Source organism: Acomys russatus, chromosome 20, assembly GCF_903995435.1.
Source record: "Acomys russatus chromosome 20, mAcoRus1.1, whole genome shotgun sequence".
NCBI lineage: Eukaryota > Metazoa > Chordata > Mammalia > Rodentia > Muridae > Acomys > Acomys russatus.
In genome coordinates this window covers 62,901,201-62,925,414 of record NC_067156.1, presented here as the reverse complement: position 1 = coordinate 62,925,414, position 24,214 = coordinate 62,901,201, and the positions used below count along the sequence as shown (strand labels likewise).

The 24,214-nt window shown below is 43.2% G+C and overlaps 1 protein-coding gene across 9 annotated transcripts in view; it reads right to left on the bottom strand.

Moving 5' to 3' along the window:
- The window catches only part of Pias2 (protein inhibitor of activated STAT 2), an 83,324-nt gene extending 73,409 nt beyond the window's left edge, over positions 1-9,915 (bottom strand). For 8 of the 9 annotated variants that reach the window (XM_051163677.1, XM_051163678.1, XM_051163682.1 and 5 more), the window contains exon 1: positions 9,762-9,915. In XM_051163677.1, the coding sequence (XP_051019634.1) occupies positions 9,762-9,785 (24 nt within the window). In that variant the 5' untranslated portion in view covers positions 9,786-9,915. Of the gene's footprint in view, positions 1-9,300; positions 9,595-9,761 lie in introns of those variants that run through there. The other variant, XM_051163679.1, reaches the window with a different exon arrangement.
- Positions 9,916-24,214: the final 14,299 nt, after the last annotated feature.

The following is a 24,214-nucleotide window of genomic DNA, read 5'->3' as shown; positions in this document are numbered from 1 at the left end:
ACACATTATTCTCCCCGACCCCCTCCTCCCCCGACACAGGGTTTCTTTGTGCAGCCTTGCCTGTCCCTAGAACTCAGAGATCCACTTGCCTCTGCCTCTCCAAGTGATAAGATTACAGGCTTGCGCCATTGCACCAGACTAAAACACATTATTCTAATGACACGACAATTCTTCTGGAAGAGGGAAGGCAAAGTGAAATTTGTACTATGAATACAAGATTAGTTTAGATATAATACAACAAGCAATCTACTTCATTATGTTAAAATGATTACAAAACAATGATTTTCAAAAACATAGAAAAGGCTTTTGCTAAAATTCAGTATCGATTCATAATTTTAAATAGTTAGCAAACTTAAAAACATTAACTTGAAAAGACGCTCTAATAAGCCTGCAGCAAACATCATACGTAACTGCAAAACCCTGAAAGCACTCCCTTAAGGAAGAGAAAAGCTCAGGCTGCTATGCCGCCCCCCCACAGTGTCTATTCAGTACTGCACTGGAGAACACAGGCAGAATGTGTTAAGACAGGGGAGGGAAGGGGACAAAGTAATAATCAGAAAAGTGAAAACAAAGATCTCATTACATACTAGGATTAAAGGCGTGGGTCACCACCACCAGGCTCCCTCTCCAATTCTTCTTTTGTTGTTGTCGTTGTTGTTTTTTCGAGTCAGGGTTTCTCTTTGTAGCCTTGGCTGTCTGGACTCACCTTTTTTTTTTTTTAACCTTCATGCAGACATTTATTAATATGATTTTTTTCCTTTGTTATATAGTATTTTTGGAGGAAAATAGCTTTAAAATTTTTTTTATTTCTCACATATACATTCATATTATTACTCATGTACACAATAAACTACCTACAGCAACAAGAACCATGAAACAATCAGGAATTATATGAATGTTACATTCTTAGTGTTTTGGCTATTTGTATTTGGCAGCCTTGAAGGAAACATCTTTCCTGTCTTGGTGCATCTAAAATTCTGAATGTAAATCACTATTTATCATTACCATTATCAACTTAAAACATCTTAGTTTTACAATTAAGCTTAGTTGTTTAGGAGCTGTTTTTAGGTCTAGATAGATGTTTTAAACTGAAAGTAACAGGATATCTTAAACGTCTATGATTTATTCTATCAAAGTAACTGAGGGATTGAGGTCTCATAGAAGAATTAGTAAGTAAGTCTCTCTATACATAAAGATATGAATGGATACTGCAAACAAAACTTTCATGTCATCTACAATTCCTCCTGAAAAAGTTATCTTTAGATTATTTATAATGCCTAATACAACATAAATGTTATGTAAAGAATTGTCGCAGGCATAGTCGCACACACTTTAATCCCAACACTCAGGAGGCGGAGGCAGAGGCAGGCAGATTTCTGTGAGTTCAAGGCCAGCCTGGTCTACAAAGCCAGTCCAGGTCAGCCAGGGATACACAGGAAACTCTCTCGAAAAATTTTTTTTTAAAAATTGTCATACTGTACTGTTCAAGCAAGCAAACAAAAATCAATAAAGCACTGAAGAGATGACTCAGCAGTTGTGGACACTGGCTAGTTACTCTTCCAGAGACCCCAGTTTGATTCCTAGCACCCACAGTGGCTCACAACCATCTGTAACTCCAGTCTTGGGAGATTTAACTCTTCTGAACTCCTCAAGCACCAGACACACAGTGGTGTGCAGACAAAACACCCGTACACATAAAGTAAACTTTTAAAAAGAAAAAAGTAAAGTTTACTGTGAAAAAGTACACCTTGTTATGCCTGCAGCAGCCTCACTAACCTCTTTCTTTGCCAGTTTTTTATTGCTTCATTTTCTTTTATGCTTGATTTAATCACTTTATTATTTTGTTCATGGCCTTAGGAGCAACAGGCTACTGCATATTGCATATGTAAATACTCACCATATAGCCTAAGTGTACATAGTAGGCTATCCCACCTATATTTGTGTAAATATACTATATAAAGCCAAATGTGTGGGCACATACTGGTAAGATCAGGAACTCAGAACCATCTTCAGCTACACAGTGCTCAAGATCAGCCTAAACTACAAGAGACTATGCCTCAAAAATAGAAAGAAAACAGAAAGGGGGTCTGAAGAGATGGGTCAATGCTTAAAAGCACTGGCTGAAGCCGCCAGGCATGGTGGTGCACGCCTTTAATCCCAGCACTTGGGAGGCAGAGGCAGGCAGATCACTGTGAGTTCAAGGCCAGCCTGGTCTACAAAAGGAGTGTAGGACAACTGAGGCCATGCAGAGAAACCCTGTCTTGAAAATGCAAAATAAATAAATAAATAAATAAATAAATAAATAATAAAAGAAAGAGACAAATAAAAGCACTGGCTGCTCTTCCAGAAGACATATAGGTTAGATTTCCAGAACGTACATGGTGGCTCACAACTATCTGTTACTCCAGTTCCAGAGGCTCCAATGCCATCTTCTAGCCTCAGTAGGTACGGACTTTCACTGCAGGTAAAACACTCATACACATAAATAAAATTTTTAAAAATTTAATGAAAAAGAAAATTATAGAAAAACCCAAAATAACAACATCCTGTGATAGTTCCACAAAATGGAAACTGCCTGCCAACATATCTGTCAGAATGTGGTGCTGGGTGACGCTTGAGTATAACTCCATACCGGCGGGGAAGGGAAGGAAAGAAGCTAAACATCGTGGAGCATGCCTGTGATTCCAATACTCCGCAAGTAGAAGCATGAGGACCAGGACTCAAGACCAGCCTGTGCTACGATGAGATCCCGCATTAAATACAAAAAGTGAACAGAACACTACGCATCAGTTCCATTTCTAAATATCCACTCGAGAACTGAAAACCTATTCTATAGAAAACTTGTGCCTATGCAGATGATTATTTGTACTAGTCAATAAGTAAAATGCTAGACAATACATTCACACAACAGAATACTGTTCTGTCATAAAGGAACAAATTAGGGAGGCAGTGGCAGGTGGATCTCTGTGAGTTCAAAGCCAGCCTGATCTACAAAGTGAGTCCAGGGCAGCCAAGGCTATACAGAGAAACCCTGTCTTGAAAACAACAAAAACAAACAAACAAACAAAAAACCTGAACAAATTGCTTATACATGCCACAACACAGACGAAGCTGGAAAACATTATGCTAAATGAAAATGAGCCAGACACAGAGGCCACTGTGGTGTGATTCCATTTGTAAGAAATGTTCACGACAGGCAAGTCCACAGACAGAAAGAAGACTAGTAGATGGTATGGCCTGGGGAAAAGGTGAACTATAAGGAGTGACTATTATAGTGAATGTGGAAATAAGGACTATTTTGGAATAAGAAAAATGCTCTTGAATTAGACAGTGGTGATACTAGGATGACTTTGTGAATAATCTAAAGAACACCATACTCAATACTTTCCAGTGGCTTAATCTTACAACAGGTAAATGATTCCAATTTAAAACTAATTAAAAAGTAGGCATCAAACCCACAGAAACAAAGACAAAAATGCTGAAGGAAAAAGGAATGTTCAGATGTTACAAAAGTTACTCGTGTTTACTGAAAGGTACAAACAGACCTACAAAGCAAACAATACAAAAGTGCCTGCTTATACCAAGAATATCATGGCTCACTGACAACTGGAAATCGTTTATTTCATTTTAAAATAACATTTATTTAATTGTGGCATGACTTCATAGGTAACTCAAGCAAAGTACTGGAATCCTCATTGTGTCTCCTTATAGTGTTGAAACACCATGGGCTGTCACAGCACATATATATTAGTCTGTCTCCCCTGTCCAGTGATTTGGTGGAGGGGTGATGAGGACTTATAACATGAACATCTCATTAACTTCTCATTCTTCCTCTATCCTAGTGGTACCTAAAGTTATAAAAATGAAGATAAATGAAGATTTCTTGTAGGCGTAAAGGGATCACCTTGGATATTCTAGGCAGAAAATTACCTGTTACAGAATTACTAAAGACTCTTAGTATCAAAGACCCACCTCTACTTTCCACATCCCACCTTCCACAGTCCCAAACCCAGGGCATGAAGTATATTAAGCAAATTCTACCAGCCAATCTAACTGATTTCAAAGTACGATGTAACAAACTTTCCAAACTTTATAAATGTTCTAGCTTACCCATAACTATAAAATTGTAATCAACACCATACATATCTAAGCTGTCATATGTATCTTCACTCTATGTTAGATACACAGAAATCGAGTTCTCAATACATGAAAGGTAATGAATAAAGGAGGAATGTCCTTTTAAGAAATATAAATCCTCCTTTCTTCCTCAGGAAACTACCAAATGGGAAGGGCCTGGAGGCCAAGGATTAGGAGGTCAAGGCTGCAGGACATGTGGAAGTGAAGCAAAAGACAAGGAGTGGATCCCCGTCACCAAGAAGATCAAGTTCTTGGAGATTTATCTGTTCTCCCTGCCCATTAAGGAATCCAAGATTATTGACTTTTTCCTGGGCCCATCCCTCAAGGAGGAAGTTGCAAAGATCATGCCAGTGCAGAAGAGACACGGGCTGGCCAGCGGACCAGGTTCAAGGCTTTTGTCACTATTGGGGACTACAATGGTCATGTTGGTCTTGGTGTTAAGTGCGGCAAGGCAGTAGCCACCACCATTGGAGGGGCCATCATCCTGGCCAAGCTTTCCATCATCCCTGTGTGGAGAGGCTACTAGGGGAACAACAAGATTGGCAAGCCACTCACTGTTTTGTGCAAGGTGACAGGCTGTTGCAGCTCTATTCTAGTGCGGCTCATCCCTGCCCCCAGAGGGGGCACTGGTATTGTCTCTGCTCCTGTGCCCAAAAAGCTACTGATGATGGCCAGTTTTGATGACAGTGACACATCAGCCAGGGGATGCCTGCCACCCTGGGCAACTTTACCAAAGCCACCTTTGATGCCATCTCTAAGACCTACAGCTGCCTGACACCCAACCTCTAGAGGGAAAGAGACTGTGTTCACCAACTCTTCTCATCAGGAATTCACTGATCTAGTGAAAACTCACACCAGAGTCTCTGTTCAGAGGACCCAGGCTCCGGCCATGGCTACCACATAGGGGTTTTTATACAAGAAAAAGTGAATTAAGTCTGGAAAAGAAAAAGAAATAAATAGAATGTCACTACAAACAGATAGTAGAGAACAGAGTGGATTAACTAGACTGAATTGCTGCAGAAAGTTTTGAACAATGGCTGCCACCAGAAAGCCAATGTTGGAACTGTGTAAGAAGCAAGCTGGTGAATGGAGGAATCGGCTGAATTGGTCCCGGAAACCCGACTGTTGCACCTCCATGACTGCACCCAGTACTTAGCTCTCTGAGGGATTATTTTAAGGGGAAAAAGTGGTAATGACAGAAGTATCATTGACCTTTGTGGTAGTTTAAGTGAGAATGCCCCCCAAGAGTCTCATGTTTCAATGTTTGGTCCCCAGTTGGTCAACTGTTTGAAAATGATTAGAAAAATTAGGAAGTATAGCCTTGTTGGAGGAAGTGTGCGCGGCTAGGGTAGGCTTTGAGGTTTCAAAAGTGCAGGCCAAGCCCATGTGTCTCTCTTGCTTCCTGCTGACCAGGCATCAGGATATAAAACTGTTAGCTCAATAGTTCTCAACCTAGGGGTCAAAACAATCCTTTCACAGGGGTTGACCAAGACGATCAGAAAACACAGGTATTTACATTAAGATTCATAGCATAGTATAATTAGTTATGAAGTAGCAATGAAAATAATTTTATGAGCCGGGTGTGGTGGCACACACCTTTAATCCCAACACTTGGGAGGCAGAGGCAGAAGCAAGTGGATTGCAGTGAGTTCAAGGCCAGCCTGGTCTACAAAGTGAGTGCAGGATAGTCAAGGCTACACAGAGAAACCCTGTCTCGAAAAAAAAAAAAAAAAAAAAAAAAAAGAAAGAAAGAATTTTATGGTTGGGAGTTACAAGTGGAACTGTACTAAAGGGTTGCAGCACTATGGTAATTACAAAGGTTGAGAAGCACTGTATCAGCTGGGATGGCTCTAAGCCTATGCCTGTTCGCTTCTCACAACAATGATGATGAACAAATAACTCTTTCAAACTGTAAGCAAGCCCCCAATTAAATGTTTTCTTTTAGGAGTCGCCTTGGTCAAAGTGGCTCTTCACAGCAATAGAACAGAAACTAAAATAGTATGTACCAAGTTAATTCACATCCAGCTGCTAATTCACACACTAGTTAGCCATCCCTTCAATTATAACAAAGATGTTTTAAGTGAGCATCTAGGAAACCAAGTAATTTCCCTGGCACATCAAAGCTTCTTATACTAACCACAATATTATAATCATCTTTGATTACACTGGCCACCTTCTTCCTTCTCAAAGAATGTCCCCCTTCCTTTCCTTCAACCCATTAGAACAGCTTCCTACATAAGGTTTGTACCATGATTCCAATGCCCCGGCTACAGTCCAGTGGACTGACAAAAAGTTCTACACTCATCATATTCTCTCAGAAGGATGGAACAAAGCTAGACTGGTAATCAACTAGTCACTTGGGCCTGAAAGGCAAAACAGAGCTGCCATATTTTGGGACCACACAGTGTCTCTTTGTCCCTGGCTCACACTGTAGTCTTGAAAAACATCTTGTCAAGCAACCCCTCAAGGTTCCACAGCTGCCTGACCAAACGGCACCTCCCCACCCCACCCCTTTGCCAAGCCTAAAAAGTAAGAAGACATGGATAACTAAACCACACTGGGGAGGCAATTATCTTTCCCCAACAATTCTTCCAGAATAGACACAGACTGACTGCTGACTGCTGATCTTCAGCAGCTTAAACTGTGGTACCAACAGGGCTTGGGAAGCACATGCCTGTAAACCCAGCACTCCAGAGGCAGAGGCAGGCAGATCTCTGTGAGTTCCAGACCAGCCTGGTCTACAAAGCGAATCTAGGACAGCGAAGGCTACACAGAGAAACTCCGTCTGGAAAAACCAAAAAAAGAAAGAAAAGGAAACAAAGAAGAAAAGTATCATTCCTTCCACTGCCAAGAAGATAACCAAAAAACAAATGCACAGATTTTCTCTGGTCCTATAATTTAATTGCCACTCTGATCATTAGAATATAATATAGATCAGAAACCATCATTCTGAGAGTTTCTTCCCCTTCTCTGATTATAGTTTTTGTTTGTTTTTTAAAGTATTTACTATTTATACAGTATTCTGCCTCCATGTGTGCCTGCACTCCAGAAGAGAGCACCAGATCTCCAGATCTCATTATAGATGGTTGAGAGCCACCATGTGGTTGCTGGGAACTGAACTCAGGACCTTTGGAAGAACAGACCTCTGAGCCATCTCTCCATTCCTGTTTGTTTTTTCGTGTATGAGTGTGTGTGTGTTTATTTGGTTTTGGTTTGCTTTGGTTTGGTTTTTTCCCACTCTATTTTTCTTCCACTTTTTTTTTTTTAACAGTCCCATTTTCTTTCTTTTTTTTTTTTATAATTTATTTATTTTTATTGTATGTGCACTGGTGCTTTGCCTACATGTATGTCTGTTTGAGGGTGTCAGCTCTTAGAGTTACAGACAGTTGTGAGCTGCCATGTGGGTGCTGGGAAGTGAACCCGGGTCCTTTGGAAGAGCAGTCAGTGCTCTTAACCGCTGAGCCATCTCTCCAGCCCCTTTCTTCCACTTTTATGATTCAACGGGGTGGTATTTATCATTTAACTTATTCCATAAATGTCAGTGGTTAGGAGTTCCACCTGGACCCAAAGGCATCTGAATAATTAACTCTAACATGGACAAAAGAACTCAGGACTCTGAAGTAAGATAACTGATGTTTGAAACTTTCAACTCTCAAACTGTGATCTAGGAGAAATTTTTGTCTTTGTTTCATTTTTTTCATAAAATTTTGAGAATGGCAATATATCTATGAAATATTTGAACCAGAGTTTGGCATGTCCACATTAAAGTGACAATGCACCATCATAATCATCACTTTTCTCACCGGAGAAGTGGTTCTTTAAACACAAGTTAATATGAGTCTGTCTAAGAAGCTAAGGTAAAACATTGTGGATAGGGTTGGGGAGATGGCTCAGAGCTTAAGAGTACTTCTTCCAAAGGTCCTGAGTTCAATTCTCAGCAACCACATGATGGCTCACAACCATCTATAATGAGATCTGATGCCCTCTTCTGGTAAATAAATCTTAAAAAAAAAAAAAAAAGGAAAAGAAAAAAGAAAAACATTGTGGATAATTCTTCCAGCATATACTCAGCCTGCAGCCTTCATTCCTTCCTTCCTTTCCTCTGGAAACTCTGAGGTCACGTCTCTGATGGTCACTTGGCCAGCTAAGGGCTTCCAGGTGACTTAAGGATGAGACAAAATGGGAAAAATGCAAAAAGGGCCACTTTGGTGTTCACTGCTCTCAAGGTCCTGGTTCCACTTCAATCTGAGTATTGGTGCCCTTTTCCACCCTGTATGATTAAGGTTAATTCTTCACTTTAACCAGTAGCATTTCTAAAAGTCTCATACAAGCCCTGCAGAGATTTCCACGAACCAAATTCAAACAACGACAACAGCAGCAGCAGCGAAGCCCTACCTTCCCGCGAAGAGAAAATATACATGTTACTGTACAAAAGTTAAGGTAATATTGCAGGTAAAAATAACTCCAGCATTCAGTTGGCTAGAGCAAGGCTCAGGCCTGCTTGTTTCAGGAGCACCACAGAACACTTAGGACTGTTATGGTTCAAATGGCCTTTATGATCATGGTTCTCAGTATAAAGTGTGTGTGGATACAACACGTAGCGATATTATTTTCTTAGTGGGAAAGTCAGTCTTTTCTGAAACACAAGGGAAAATGGTAGGCCCCGTGCAATCTCTCACACTCTTTTGTTGGTGTCCAGCCACTAACAATCTTTTCCCACAAACAATCACAGTCTTACGAAACAGTTCATCAGGGTATAGAAACCCAAATACCACACGCGGCTAAGTTATCCCAACTGGTTATAGTTCATTTAACCTCAACTCTATACTTAAAACACTACTTTAAAACACAAGGAAAAAAATAATCACGGTTTCTACTTGTAAACATCTCACATATATCCTCTGTATTTCGGATTTCAATCCAGCTAACTTATCACACCTGGTTTAGTTTGAGACAAAGCTTCTGTGAAGAAGCAGCTCATCAGGCTAGCGGAGAAGAAAAAAGAACCTTTTTCCGTGCAACCTCCAACTCCCTCTATTTTAAACTCCAACTACAAAGGTACCAACAATAAAGTTATGACCTTGTCCTCGTGCTAGCAAACAGTTTTTCCTCAAGAGCACAAACTACAAATGCATGACAACACGGACTTTGACGATTTCTTACCATGGTTACAAAACGAGTATCTGGGTATAAGGCCGGCTATGCAAGGCAGTGTTCCCAAAAGACCGCGCTTCTCCCCACGCTGAGGGAGAAAGCACTGGTGGGAGGAAGGGGCCTCATCTCGTGACAGACCTGCCTAGCCCACAGCGGGGGGACAGGAAAATTCCTAAACGCGACTCCACGTTTCCGAGGGCGGTCTTCACACGGTGAACGGCGGGCACGCAAGACTGAGGGGTCGCCAGCACTGAGGCGAACGCCGCTGCCCGTGCCCAGCCGAGTCCACCCACCGGCCCTCCCTCCGAAGGCTGGCCGCAGGTGTGAGGCCCGACGCCCGGGCTCTGTCCCTCCCAGCGCAGCGCCCGTGGATGCAGCTCCGCCAACCGGCCGCACGCCCCGGCGGCGCCGCGCAGCTCCCGCCTCCCCTCCCCCCGCCCTGCGGCCTCCACTCCCCCCGCGACGCTCACCCTCAACTCTTCGAAATCCGCCATCTTATCCCGCCCGCGGGCGCCTCAGCCGTCACCGCTCCTCCGCCCGCTGCCGCCAAAGACACCACCGCCGTCTCCTGCAACATCCTGCACTGGGCGCCTCTCTAGACGCCACGGCCGCCGCCGCCGCCGCCGCCGCCGCCGCCGCCGCCGCCGCGCCGCCACCACCACCACCGAGCCCCTCACGTGACCTGCGCGGGAGCCCCGCCCCCGGCGCGCTCAGGCCCCGCCCCTTCGTGGCGCCCCCCAGCCCACCGTGCGCGGCCTTCCGCCCGAGCGCCCCCCACGCGCTTCCGGTGGTGGCCTGTCCCTGCCGAGCTTCGCCTGCCTCCTAACTTCCTTTACCCCCGCTCTCTTTTCCGTGCACGGGAGTCCGGGCTGCTACCGAGGCTCGTAGAATCACACGGAACTGCTGCGTTCTTCCGGACTTGGAGGGACAGCCTGGGCTGAGGAAGTGGCCTGGAGAAAAGAGTTGACAAGACTCATTCGGGAGGATTCTCACAATGCTCTTCCGAAGGTGGTTAAGAACAGAGGAAACAGCCACAATGCCATCCCCAGAGTAGCTGTGGTAGGATAATCCAAACATGGGTGACGGGTAAACCGTTGTTCGAGTTAATAGTGCTCGCAGATAAGGTGTGTGTGTGTGTGTGTGTGTGTGTGTGTGTGTGATTTTTTTGTTCGTTTTGCTTTTGAGACAGGGTATCACTATGTAACGCTGGCTGGCTTGACATGCTTTAGTAAACCAAGCTGGTCTCGAATTCAAAAAGATCCGCCTCCTCCTGAGCGCTAGCATTGAAGGTGTGCGCCACCACACCCAGCTGAATAAGACTTTTAATTTATATCTTGACCGTGGCTGATTTTTTTTTTCCTAACCTTGAAGTTAATGTCAATGACCTGAAAAGAGGGCCCTAGAGAACCCTGCTGAAGTTGAAAGATCAAGAAATTCTGACAATGAGGAAAAATGAAAAGACACGAGATAGAAGATTGCTGGATGAAAAATTGCTCAGGAAAAAAAAGAAAGAAAAAAGAAAAATTGCTCCTGAGGAAATGAGCGGTGGGGGTTATATACCTGCACTTGGGAGGCTGAAGTGGAGGGACCAGACAAACTCCATCTTGAAAAAGAAAGTCCGTTTTGTGTTAAGCCTAGCCAAGGGCTGAACCCAGATTACAGAAAAAAACACAAACTAGTCTAAACAGAAAAATAGTCCCTAGCAACACAATCAGCTCACCTTGGGGAAGTCCAAATATACTCTGCTGATCAAGCTGACTAGCAGGTGGTCTGGCACATAGCAACAACCAATTACAAGAAGCCAGGCCAAAGTTCCTAATGTCCCCATGAACACCTGTTATCCAACCATGAAATGCCAAGGCTTGTAACTCCCTGCTTGCAGCTTTTTTGCCCAAATGACATCAAATCATATACTGTAAAACCCATTTCTTTGTCTAAAACCTATTAAAACCCCTCTCAATTGAGGCTTGAGGCCACTTCCCTGCATCTGCTGTGTCAGTGGATAGGAGGTGTATCCCGGGTTTGAACCTGCAATAAAGACTTCCTTGTCTTTGCATTTGTACTCGGCTCTTGGGTGGTCTGTTCGGGGAGTCTCTCAAATTTTGGGCATAACAGAAGCAGGAGGATCAGATCAGGAATTGCTATGTAGCCAGATGGAGGCCAGCCTGGGGTACAGTGTGAGACTGAAAAAACAAAACCAAGGATAGACAATGCAGTCACACTGGTTGGAATACAACCAGTTCAGACACTTGTTTAATATTGCTCCTACCTAAGGCTTTTTTTCCAGTCACATTCGTTGCACTTCTGGGCAAAGAGTTTCTACTGTATGTATCCACTAGTTCTCACTTGCCCGCAAAGATCTTCCTCAGACCGTACTAACTCAAATGCCTTAGGTATGGCCATGGCTAGACTATAATAATCCCTAGCCTCCTTCCCCAACACAGAAAAACAAAATAAAAAAAACTAGGCCCCAGAATGCCTCTCCTTAAAACTGTTACCTGAAAGCTAACTGAAAGCCTAAACAGAGTATACTATCCATGTGTAATAAATAACAGAACTTAAATGAGTGGACTGTACACAGCTGACTCACATAAGGTTTAGAAACAAAAAGCTGTGTCCTAGTAGTTCTGTTTCTTAGTCACAGCAGTTGTATTGCTATAAAGAGACACACACCATGGCCAAGATGAATTTTATAAAAGAAAGCATTTAATTGGGAGCTTGCTTACAGTTTCAGAGCTTTATTCAGTTATCATCATAGCGGGGAGCAAGGCCACACTCAGGCTGACAGCTACAACTCGATCCGTAGGCAGAGAGAGAAAGAGACTCTGGGCTTACCATGTGCTTTTGAAACTTCAACACCCACCCCCAGTGGCATACTTCCTCCAAGAAGGCCACACCCCTAATCCTCATGTTACAGGATATTTGATTATTGTACATAGAAAGCCTTATTAGCAAAATATAAAAGCCTAAACAGAGCTGGGAATGGTGGCACACGCCGTTAATCCCAGCACTTGGGAGCCAGAGGCAGGCGGATCTCTGGGTGTTCAAGGCCATCCTGGTCTACAAAAGTGAGTTCCAGGACATCCAAGGCTACACAGAAAAACCCTGTCTCCAAAAACAAAAAACAAACAAAAAAGAAGTTCAAAGTATCTTCTGAGACTCAAGGCAATCTCTTAAGTGTAATCCCCTGTAAAATCAAAATCAAAAGCAGATCACATACTTCCAACATACAATGGCACAGAGTATACATTACCATTCCAAAACGGAGGAAAGGGAGCACAAAGAGGAAATTGCAAACGCAAGACTGAAACCCAGCAGGGCAAACTCCAAACCCTGTACCTCCATGTCTGTAGAGGAATTTTAATTAAGGACATGCCTTTTCTGGTAACAGATCACATCCAAAGACCTTCTATGTATGTTTGATCTGCCTGGAATACAGACACACCTTTAATCCTAGGAGACAGGCAAGCAGATCTCTGGGTTCAAGGCCCACCTGGTATAGAGCAAATTTCAGGTAAATAAAAGCTTACATCCAGGCATGGTGGTACGTGCCTTTAATCCCAGCACTTGGGAGACAGAGGCATGAAGATCTCTGAGTCCCAGTGAGTTCAGTTGAATCAGTGAGTTGAGAGGCAGTGCAGTAGAGTTGAGTTTGTGGCAGTTCAGTTTGTGGAATTCAGAGTCTGTTTTACTGGAATAGTTTTACGGAGACAGGTTGGAGAGAGAACAAACTAGACAAATGTGAAGACAGAAGGAGCCAGAGAATGAGGAGCCAGAAGATTAGAACGCATGCCAAAGTTAGTGTGAGACCAAGCAGAGCAATTCAGTCAGAGCCTGAGAGGAGCCAGTTGGAATTAGTCAAGTAGGGGAAGAATTTGAGCCAGAACAGCTGAGTTGAACCAGCCAGCCAGAGTTCAGAAAGAGCTAGAAAGGGTGAGCTTATTCAGCAGTAAATCTCAGGGGCTGAAACATTCTAGACCTAGATTAGATTGTACAGAAGCTAAAAGCTTCCAGGACTAGGCCTAGGTTAGCAGATGGAGGCAATAAGCCTCAGAGACAATTACATCAGGTGAGTAAGAGATACTTTTACACATTCTGATGTCAAAGAGCTCTTCAGATCTTCAACTTCTTTCAGCTTTGTTGACTGTAACTCACTAGTAGGTCTCTGTTGCAGGTGTCACATAATTCTTGCATCTTCAATATTTTAGGAGCTCCAACACAATCCAGGATTCACTTTTCTTCTTTTAGGTGCTTTGGTGTTTTGCCTGCATGTATGTGTGAGGGTGTCCAATCTTGGAGTTACAGGCAGTTGTGAGCCCAGGTCCTGGGAATTGAACCTGGGTCCTTAGGAAGAACAGTCAGTACTCTTAACTGCTGAGCTATCTCTCCAGACCCCAGGCTTCATGTTCACAGCTTCACACAATGGCCTCTATGGGCCTCCATGCAAGAACATCCCTGACACACACCTGGCCTTGTAAGACTCTGATCGGGAGAGATTATACCAGGAAGCATCAAATGAGAGAGAGACAAAGACTGGGTGGATGCAAAAGCAAGAGGCTGTATTGTTCCAGTGTGCGGGGGTCCGCCTGCACACAGGCGACCCTGAATAGAAGAATTTTAAGGGTTTTATATTCTTAGGCTGGGCAGATTTTGGTCACAGTTCCTGGAGAGGAGGGATAGGTGAGGCTGTGGAAACTTCACAGTTCCTTAGGCAGGTTGGGTGGAGACTGAGTCTCCAGGGAAATTGTTTTATCTCAGCTAATCGCTCCTGTGGAATTTCTGGAAACTGCTAGCAGGTCTAGTTTATGGCAGTGCGTGGTCATTCCTGGAACACAGGAAGAAGTGAAGTCGCCTGGAGACAAGTTCTGATACAAGACATGGTATTAAATGCAGAATATAAATTACATATAGCATATGGCATTAATTTTGCTCCTGCAGCCCCAGCAGCTTTCCTTATCCATGGAAGGAGACTCCACAAGCTCCTACTTGTGCCATTGACTTTAGAGCCAGAACCACATGGCTGAAACTGCCAGTTTCTACTGATTGCTGGAGCTGGAATTTGTTTGCCTTCAATTACATTTTCTTTCCTTCTTTTTTGTTTGTTTGGTTTGGTTTTTGAGACAGGGTTTCTCTTTGTAACAGAGCCCCAGCTGTTCTAGACTCTTTTTTGTTTATTTGTTTGTTTTTCAAGACAGGGTCTCTCTGTGTAGGGTCTTGGCTGTCCTGGACTCGCTTTGTAGACCAGGCTGGCCTCGAACTCACAGCGATCTGCCTGCCTCTGCCTCTGCCTCCCAAGTGCTCAGATTTAAGGTGTGTGCCATCACGCCCGGCCCCTCAATTACATTTTCAACAGCTTCCTGTTGTTGTTCATTTCCTTCACTACTTAAGCTTTCTTTACTTCCTGTCCACAAGTTGGAAGCTTAGCTGGGGAAGCCTTGCTCTAAGGTAACGACTCCCTTTATTTCATTTAGCATCAGGCTTTTATTTTTTACACTTGTTGGTTTGGTTTGGTTTGGTTTGGTTTTTTCAAGTCAGGGTTTCTCTGTGTAGCCTTGGCTGTCCTGGACTCCCTTTGTAGACCAGGCTGGCCTCGAACTCAGAGATCTGCCTGTTTTTTGTTTGTTTGTTTTTTCACTTTTTATCTCCATGAGCTACGGATTTAGCTTCATTACACTTCCTGGTCTTCCTTTTTTCCCGAAACTACATTTGTATGTCTTTGTCCAGCTTTCTCCTTTTCATAATTATAGATGATAAATTATGCATAAGAATAATTACTAATAACCTCAGAATACATTAAATACTAGGCTGTCTTGAAATCTCCTCTGCCAAAGCCATTGATCCAAAACTCAGTTAGCCTTGGGCAGATTCTTAAGACAAGGGCAAAAAGCAGCCAAATTCTTGGTTAAAATACAGCAAGAATGGTCTCTCGGTCACTTGCTAATATTCTTGCCCTCTGAACCCTCTCGAGCTGGGCCGTCATAATCTACATTGCTCTCAAAAACCACTGTCTTCCATGCCCCTTTTAGGATGCCCCATTAGACTCTGTTTAAAGCATTCAACTGCTTTCCTAGTCCAAAGTCCACATTCTACCAGGAAGCAGCACGGTCAGGCCTGTCACAGCAATACCCCTGTCCTGGTACTATGGACCTAGTGGGCCAGTTCTGTGAACAGACACCATGGCCAGGACAACTGTAAGAGGAGCATTTGACTGAGGCCTTGCTTACACTCTTCAAAGTTTCATCCATGATTATCATCACAGGGAGTATGGTGGCATGCAAGCTGCGCTACAGCCCACCCATAGGCAGAGGAGGGACTATGGGTTTGAACCTCAAAGCCTACACACACACACACACACACACACACACACACACACACACAAGGCCACGCCTCCTAATCCTTTCAAATAGTACCACTCCCTGGTGACTAAGCTTTCAAATATGTGATCCTTTGGGAATCATTGTTATTCAATCCACCATAAGCTGTAAGCAACTAAGGTTCCATGTCCCTGCACCTGACAGTGTCAGTACTCTCAAGTTCTGATAATTGTGAAGAAAAGATCTTAAGATGTGTTTCAGGAACCCGGAGCTGTAGCACACGCCTGTAATCTCAGCACTCAGGAGGCAGAGGCAGGTGGATCTCTGTGAATTTGAGGCCAGCCTGGTTGCTCTACAAAGTGACCAACAGCCCGGGTTGTTACACAGAGAAACCCTGTCTCAAAAAACAAACAAACAAACAAAGATGTGGTTTGGCCTATGTTTGTAATGCCATTGCTTGAGTGACAGAAGAGGTTTTCCAGCCTTAACCCATCTGTTTTTCACAGCAAAACCCGTGGTTTTGTTCTTTGGGCTTTTTAATTTGGGGGTTTTGTTGTTTTTGGTTTTTGGGTTTTTTAGCCTTGGCTGTCCTGCACTCACGTTGTAGACCAGGCTGGCCTTGAACTCACAGCAATCTGCCTGCCTCTGCCTCCAGAGTGCTGGGATTAAAGGTGTACGCATTTGTTAGTTTTCATAAACTAATCCCTTTTTTCTGGTGTTTAAATTATTTTAAGTTTCTTGTTAATTGCCACTGAAAATCTTAGAATGGAGTGTTGACACCCTGAAGCAGATTATTGGATGCCTTTCTGAAACTGTACTTCATAGTCAAGGGAAGTCTAAGTGATAAAAGGTGTTAAGGACACTTGTTACTTCTCTTCACTATTGTAAGCCATTCAGCTGTGCATCAGACTTTGTACATCCCACTTGTCAAAAAAAAAAAATCACCCAAATTTAGTTTTCTCAAATTGTAACATACCCTTGGGAGAGAGAAGGGACTCGGGTGTATGTATAATCTCTTCTCCCAAAGCAGGCCACATATTTCTAGCCAGTTCCAAGGCATTTCCACCAAAAAGAACTCCATTCAATACTACCATTACTTTTCTGTTAAAACATGGGCATTCAGCTGGAGAGATGAATCAGAGGTTAAGAGCACTGGCTGCTCTTTCAAAGTTCCTGAGTTCAGTTCCCAGCAGCCACATGATGGCTCACAACCATCTATAGTGAGATCTGGTGCCCTCTTCTGGCCTGCGGGCATTACATGCAGGCAAAATAATGCATACGTAATAAATAAAATCTCTTTAAAAAAAAAAAAAAAAAAAAACCATGAGCATAGACCTTTAACTCAGGCCTATATCAGGTCATGACAACAGTTACTCTTACTGGAACAGGGTTGAAAAAGCAATCTGTCTTAGCATGATCACATACTCTGATTCCAGAGCGCAGGAGGCAGAGAGCTCTATAAATTCAGGGCTAGCTTTGCCTATGTACTGAAGTCCAGGCTAACCTAAGCTACTTAGCAAGACCCTATCTCAAAAAAAAAAAAAAAAAAAAAAAAAAGAAAGAAAGAAAGAAAAGAAAAGAAAAGAAGGGGGCTAGAGAAATGGCTCAGCAGTTAAGAGCATTGCTTGCTCTTCCAGAGGACCCTTCCCAGTACCGACATGGCAGTTCAGAACTATCTGTAACTCCAGTTTCAGGAGATCTGACACCCTCACATGGACATACATGTAGGCAAAACACCAATGCCCATAAAATAAACAAAGTAACTTAAAAAAAAAAAAAAACTCAAAATCTCAGCAGCACAAAATTGGCAGCATCTATAAACTCCAGAGCATTAGATAGAAATGATTTGAAGTGGAGATAATAAAAGTTTCTTTCTTTTTTCTTTTTTCTTTTTTTTTTTTTTTTTTTTTTTTTTTGAGACAGTGTTTCTCTGTGTAGCCCTGACTATCCTGGACCAGGCTGACCTCGAACTCACAGCGATCCACCTGCCTCTGCCTCCCAAGTGCTGGGATTAAAGGCGTATGCCACCACCATCTAGCTAAAGGTTTCTCTCTCTTTCTCTCTCTTTGGTTTTTCGAGACAGGGTTTCTCTGTGTACCCTTGGCCATCCTGGACTCACTTTGTAGACCAGGCTGGCCTCGAACTCATAGCAATCCACCTGCCTCTGCCTCCCGAGTGCTGGGATTAAAGGCGTGTGCCACCACGCCCGGCTCAGCTAAAGGTTTCTTAACAAAAAAGAGAAAGAAAAAGAAAGAAAGGAAGGGAGGGAGGAAGGAAGGAAGGAAGGAAAGGACAAAGTAGCAATCTCCACTGTGCCTTGGCAGCTTTGGATTTATGGTGCCTGGTTCTTCCATGCTGTTTGCCATGTGATATGAAATTTCCCATCAAAAAGTTATTGAAACTCAAATCTTTCTTTTGTTCAGTGCATTGGTCCTAGATTCCTCGGGGGAACTGCTGGGAAGATTGTGTTAGGGAAGAGTATTCTCAGTATCACACAAAGTAACACAAGCACAAAGCAAAAGTAGCCTGGCAAGCAGTTTCTTTTGGTTAAAAAGAAGGTATGCCACAATACACACTATGCTAGCAAGCATGCTAAGGAGCAGGACACAGCCTTGCTTTTACTGTAGGACAGGTGATGCCTAAGTCTTATCCCATTGGTGGGAGTTCAGCTTTATGAATCTGTCTTAGAGCCGGGAGTGGTGGTACATGTCTTTAATCCCAGCACTCAGGAGGCAGAGACAGGCAGATCGCTGTGAATTTGAGGCCAGCCTGGTCTACAAAGTGAGTCCAGGACAGCCAAGGCTACACAGAGAAACCCTGTCTCGAAAAGAAAAAAAATCTGTCTTAATTGTCAGTGGGAAGGGAAAGAGCATTACAGTTTAGAGGTTGGGCAAACAGGTGGAGATTTCTAGACTATTGACTCTTGCTGAGCTAGCTACATTTTTTTTAATGTTTTTTTTTTTTTGAGACAGGGTTTCTCTGTGTATCTTTGGATGTCATGGACATGCTATGTAGACCAGGCTGGCCTCGAACTCACAGCAATTCACCTGCCTCTGCCTCCAGAGTACTGGGATTAAAGGTGTGTGCCACCACTGCCCAGCAAGGTAGCTACTTTTGAAAGGGACAAAAGCATTTCTTGTAGCTGAGAATATGGTTCTGGGATTAAGAACTCTTGTTGCTCTTGCAGACAACCTGAGTTGTTTTTCCAGCATGTAGGTCATGCAGCTCACAGGGGCCTGCTCCAGCTCCAGGAGATTCCGTACTCTCATACAAATAGTATATACAGCGGAGACCCACAAACGCACATATGTTTCAGAGTTTAAAGAAGAAAAAAAGGGCTGGAAAGATGGCTCAGAGGTTAAGAGCACTGCCTGCTCTTCCAGAGGTCCTGAGTTCAACCACATGGTGCCTCACAACCATCTATACTAGAGTCTAATGCCTTCTTCTGGCTGGTAGGTACACATGCAGGCACAATGTTGTACACATAATAAATCTTTTAGAAGAAGAAGAGGAGGAGGAGGAAAAGGAGGAAGAGGGCTGGAGAGATGGCTCAGAGGTTAAGAGTCCTGGCTGCTCTTCCAGAGGTCCTGAGTTCAATTCCCAGCAACCACATGGTGGCTCATGACTATCTATAATGAGACCTGGTGTCCTTTTATGACCTGCAGGCACACATGCGGGCAGAACATTGTACACATAATAAATAAATAAATCTTAAAAAAAAAAAAAAAAGCTCTCTCACAATTGGTCCAAAGACTGTTTTCTGCAGAGACTTCTCTGGCCTCCCTTCACATCTATACTTCTCTCTGTGCCGTCTTATTTTCTTTTTTCTTTCTTTCTTTTTTTTTTTTTTTTAAGTTTTTCGAGACAGGGTTTCTCTGTGTAACAATACTGGCTATCCAGGACTCATTCTGTAGACCAGCTTGGCCTTGAACTCAGAGATCCGCCTGCCTCTGCCTCCCGAGTGCTGGGATTAAAGGTGTACAGCACCATGCCTGGCCTCTTATTTTCATTTTTTAAAAAAGATTTATTGTTTTATTTTATTTTATTTTTTGGTTTTTCAAGACAAGGTTTCTCTGTGTAGCCTTGGCTGTCCTAGACTTGCTTTGTAGACCAGGGTGGCCTCAAACTCACGGTGATCCCGCCTGCCTCTGCGTCCCGAGTGCTGGGATTAAAGGCATGTGCCACCACGCCAGGCTATTTATTTATTTATTATGTATAATGTATACAATGTTTTGCCTGCATGTACACCTGCATGCCAGAAGAGGACACCAGGTCTCATTATAGATGGTTGTGAGCCACCATGTGCTTTCTGGGAATTGAATTCAGGACCTTTGGGAGAGCAGCCAGACCTCTTAACCTCTGAGCCATCTCTACAGCCCTTATTTTCATATTTTAAGGGTTTATTTACTTCAATATATGTGCAGTGCCTAGGGAAGCCAGAAGAGGTGGTCAGATCCCCTGAAACTGTGGTTAGCCTCTATGTGGGCATTGGAAACCCAACTCACATCTTTTGCAAGAGCAGCTATTTCTTCAGTCCCTCAATTTTCATGAATAGTGTTTCTCCCCTGGCTTTAAAGGGATGTCTTTCTTTGCTTTTCTGTTCAGATCTCTGTATTCTGTCTAATGCTTTGCCTCCCACCTCAAGCTCCAATCTCTGGCCTTTTGAGACCCTTTCATTCTAATAAACCTCGCTGAAGAGAATTTGTGTGAACGAACTTTATGACTCAATGGCTGTTATTCTTACCTTATTTGACACTCGACATGCCAGAAGAGGGCACCAGATCTCATTACAAATGGTTGTGAGCCATCATGTGGATGCTGGGAATTGAAGAGCTGGGATGCTCTTAACCTCTGAGCCATGTCTCCAGCCCATATTTGACACTTTTTAATAATGAAATGTTTTTACATTATTGTTATTTCTGAATTCAGTCTATGGGAATACTGCAATAGGCCACTGCCTTAAAATTAGTCCAGTTAGAGCCAGGCATGGTGGTGCATGCCTTTAATCCCAGCACTCAGGAGGCAGAAGCAGGTGGATTGCTGTGAGTTTTGAGGCCAGCCTGGTCTACAAAGTGAGTCCAGGACAGCCAGGACTACAAAACAAACAAACAAACAAACAAACAAAAACAAAAACCAAAACAAAACAAAACAAAAAAAAAACCCTGTCTCGAAAAACCAATAAATAAATAAATTAGTCCAGTTAGAAAACTCATTACTATGCCAAGGCTACACAGAGAACCCCTGTCTTGAAAAAATTAAAAATAAAAAAAAAAAAGAAAGGAAAGGAAAACTCATTAGTGTCTGGAGAGATGGCTCAGTGGTTAAGGGCACGGCTGCTCTTCCGAGAGGACCCAGTTCAGTTTCCAACTCCCACATGGCAGTTCACAACCATATGTAACTCCAGTTCCAGGGAATCTGACACCCTCACGCAGACACATGCAGGCAAAACACTAATGAACATAAAATAACTTATATCTTAAAAAGAAAGAAAGAAAGAAAGAAACCTCAGCCAGGCGTGGTGGCACACGCCTTTAATCCCAGCACTCTGGAGGCAGAGGCAGGCGCATCGCTGTGAGTTCGAGGCCATTCTGGTCTACAAAATGAGTTCTTGACAGTCAAGGCTACACAGAGAAACCTTGTCTTGAAAAACAAAAACAAAACAAACAAACAAAAGAAACCTCATTACAAACTCTGAGATTAAAAACTAAAAATTAGCCAGGTGGTGGTGGTGCACACTTGTAATCCCAGCACTCAGGAGCCAGAGGCTGGGGGACCTCTGTGAGCTGTCTCGAAACATCCCCCTTTAAAAAGTTAGGGTTTCTCTGTGCAGCCTTAGCTCTTCTAGAACTTGCTCTGTAGAACACAAAGCCCTAAAACTCACAGATATCTGCCTGCCTCTGCATCCAGAGTGCTGGGATTAAAGGCATGCCCCATCACAACCTGACAGAATGTTTAGAATTTTTTTAATTTTAATTTTGAGACAAGTTTTTTGTGTGTAGCCTTGGCTGTCCTGGAACTCACTTTGTAGACCAGGCTGGCCTTGAACTCACAGAGATCTACCTGCCTCTGCCTCTCTACATGCTGAGATTAAGGTATGAGCCACCAAGCCTGGTGTAGAATGCTTGTTCTTAATAAGGAATAAATCATCTTCCTATTTTGTTATCTTCTATGTTTCTTTTTAACATATCTTGAATGCATTCACTTGCAAATTTCTTCCTTTTCTATGATTTATCAGTACCATAAAGTGCATAGATTAAAAGCCTGTGGGACTAGGGGCCTGCAAGATCCCCACACAGGAGGGAGAGCTGAAGGACAGGGTTAGGGTTGAATGAGATGTACCTCCTTAGTCCTCGCTGCATTGGAGCATTTGTTTCCCAGTTGATGGTACTGTTTGAGTAGGGTTAGGAGCTGTGGCATTGCTGAAGGAAGTGGGGGGTGGAGGTGGGCAAGGTGCTTTTAGCTTTCTTTTGTTTATTTATTATGTATTTTATGTATTGAGTGACCTATCTGCATGTACCCCTGCATGCCAGAAACGGGCATCAGATCCCAGTATAGATGGTTGTGAGGCACCGTGTGGTTGCTGGGAATTGAACTCAGGACCTTTGGAAGCCAAGCAAGTGCTCCTAACTGCTGAGCCATCTTTCCAGGCCCCCCTTTTAAATATTTTATATATACACACTTATATTATTACACATATATAAATGAACTACATACAGCAAGAAGAACCACAAAACAATCAGGGATTATATTAATGTTACATTCATAGTGTTGCTTTTAGCTTTCAAAAGACATGTGGCATTCCTAGTTTGATTTCTGCTTCCTGGCTGTGGTTTGAAGTGTGTTGCAGGATATTTGATCACACTGTGAACTCCAAGATTGTGTACTAGAAAAACCTACTTCTAGTTGTCATGTGGCTCAACCCTAGCACATACCTTTAATCCAAGAGCTAAATAAAGTCAACCCTAGGTCAAAAGGCAAGAGCAAGGCCAGGCATGGTGGCACATACCATTAATCCCAGCACTTGAGAGACAGAGGCAGGTGGATCTCTGTGAGTTTGAGGCGAGCCTGGTCTACAAAGTGAGTCTAGGTTAGCCAGGGAAGTTACACAGAGAAACCCTGTCTCCAAAAAAAAAAGAAAAAAGAAAAAAAAAAAGAAAAAAAAACCCAAAAACATAAAAAATAAAATAAAATGCTGAGCGAGCAACCAGTCTACAAGAAGTAAACAGAAAGGAAGAGACATTGAGTTGAGGGTATGTAAGACAGTGTGGAGAAGAAGGGGCCTTTTCCTTCTAGAATACTGGTGGAGTAGGAAGGTGGCCTAGGTGCTTTCCTTGCCTCTCTGAGCTAGCAAGTTTTCACCTCAGCATCTGGCTCCTGAGTCTTCATTGGGAAAATCAGATGACTGAGATGTTGTTTTATAAACAAGAGCAGTCTGAGGCCCAGCTCCACTTCCCAGCTGTAATGGTGATGGATCTCATCTTTCTAGAACCACGAGTTAAACCTATCCATCTGCAAGTTACTTCGGGTGCCGTGTTTTATCACAGCAATAGAAAAGTGACTAAGATGGAGGGTAAGTACCAAGCCAGCCTGACCTGCCTAGTAAGACCCTGTTTTAAGGAGGAAAAAAAAATGTAGATTATGATTTTTAGAATCTAGAACCTTCTCCAAGGTAGAATTATGGCATAGGTAACATAGTAGGAAAAAAGTAAATCTGCTTTGAGGAGAAAATGAATAACCAGTGAGCAAAATGACAAAAACAACACATTAAAAAAAAAAAGGATAAATGGTTTGGATTTTTGTTTGTTTGGTTTTTGGGTTTTTTTTTGTTTGTTTGGTTGGTTGGTTGGTTTTTCGAGACAGGGCTTCTCTGTGTAGCCTTGGCTGTCCTGGACTCACTTTGTAGATCAGGCTAGCCTTGAACTCACAGTGATCTACCTGCCTCTGCCTCCAGAGTCCTGGGATTACAGGTGTGCACCACCATGCCCGGCCTAAATGGCTTTGAAACAATAATAGGGCCATCTAGATGACTCTGCAGGCTAAGGTGCTTGCCACCAAACCTGGCCACCTGAGCTCAGTCCCCAGGACTGATCAGCCTTGAACATCGATGACTATAGAAAGGTTGGGATGTTGCTGGTCTGAAGCATAACACCCTGTGACTATCAGGTAACAGCTTTTGGACTGTGTTGGCTCAGCAGACCATTGGGTTGTAACAGCTCACGAGCTAGCAGCCTCACTCCATCACCAGTGGTTTCTGAGGCCCACAGCAGAGGTTTCTCTGTTTGGCTGAAACTTGCCTACATTCTTAAAATCTGTTGGAGGTTGGTCTGGTGGTATATATATATATATTTTTGTTTTGTTTTGTTTTGTTTTGTTTTTGTTTTTTGAGACAGAGTTTCTCTGTGTAACCTTGGCTGTCCTAGACTTGCTTTGTAGACCAGGCTGGCCTTGAACTCACAGCGATCTGCCTGCCTCTGCCTCCCAAGTGCTGAGATAAATGGCATGTGCCACCATGCCCAGCTTTATTTTGATATTAATTACTGGGTCCCAAGATTTAGTTGCTGCCCTGACAAGCACATTCTCAAATACCCCAAGTATACCTGTGAAACCTT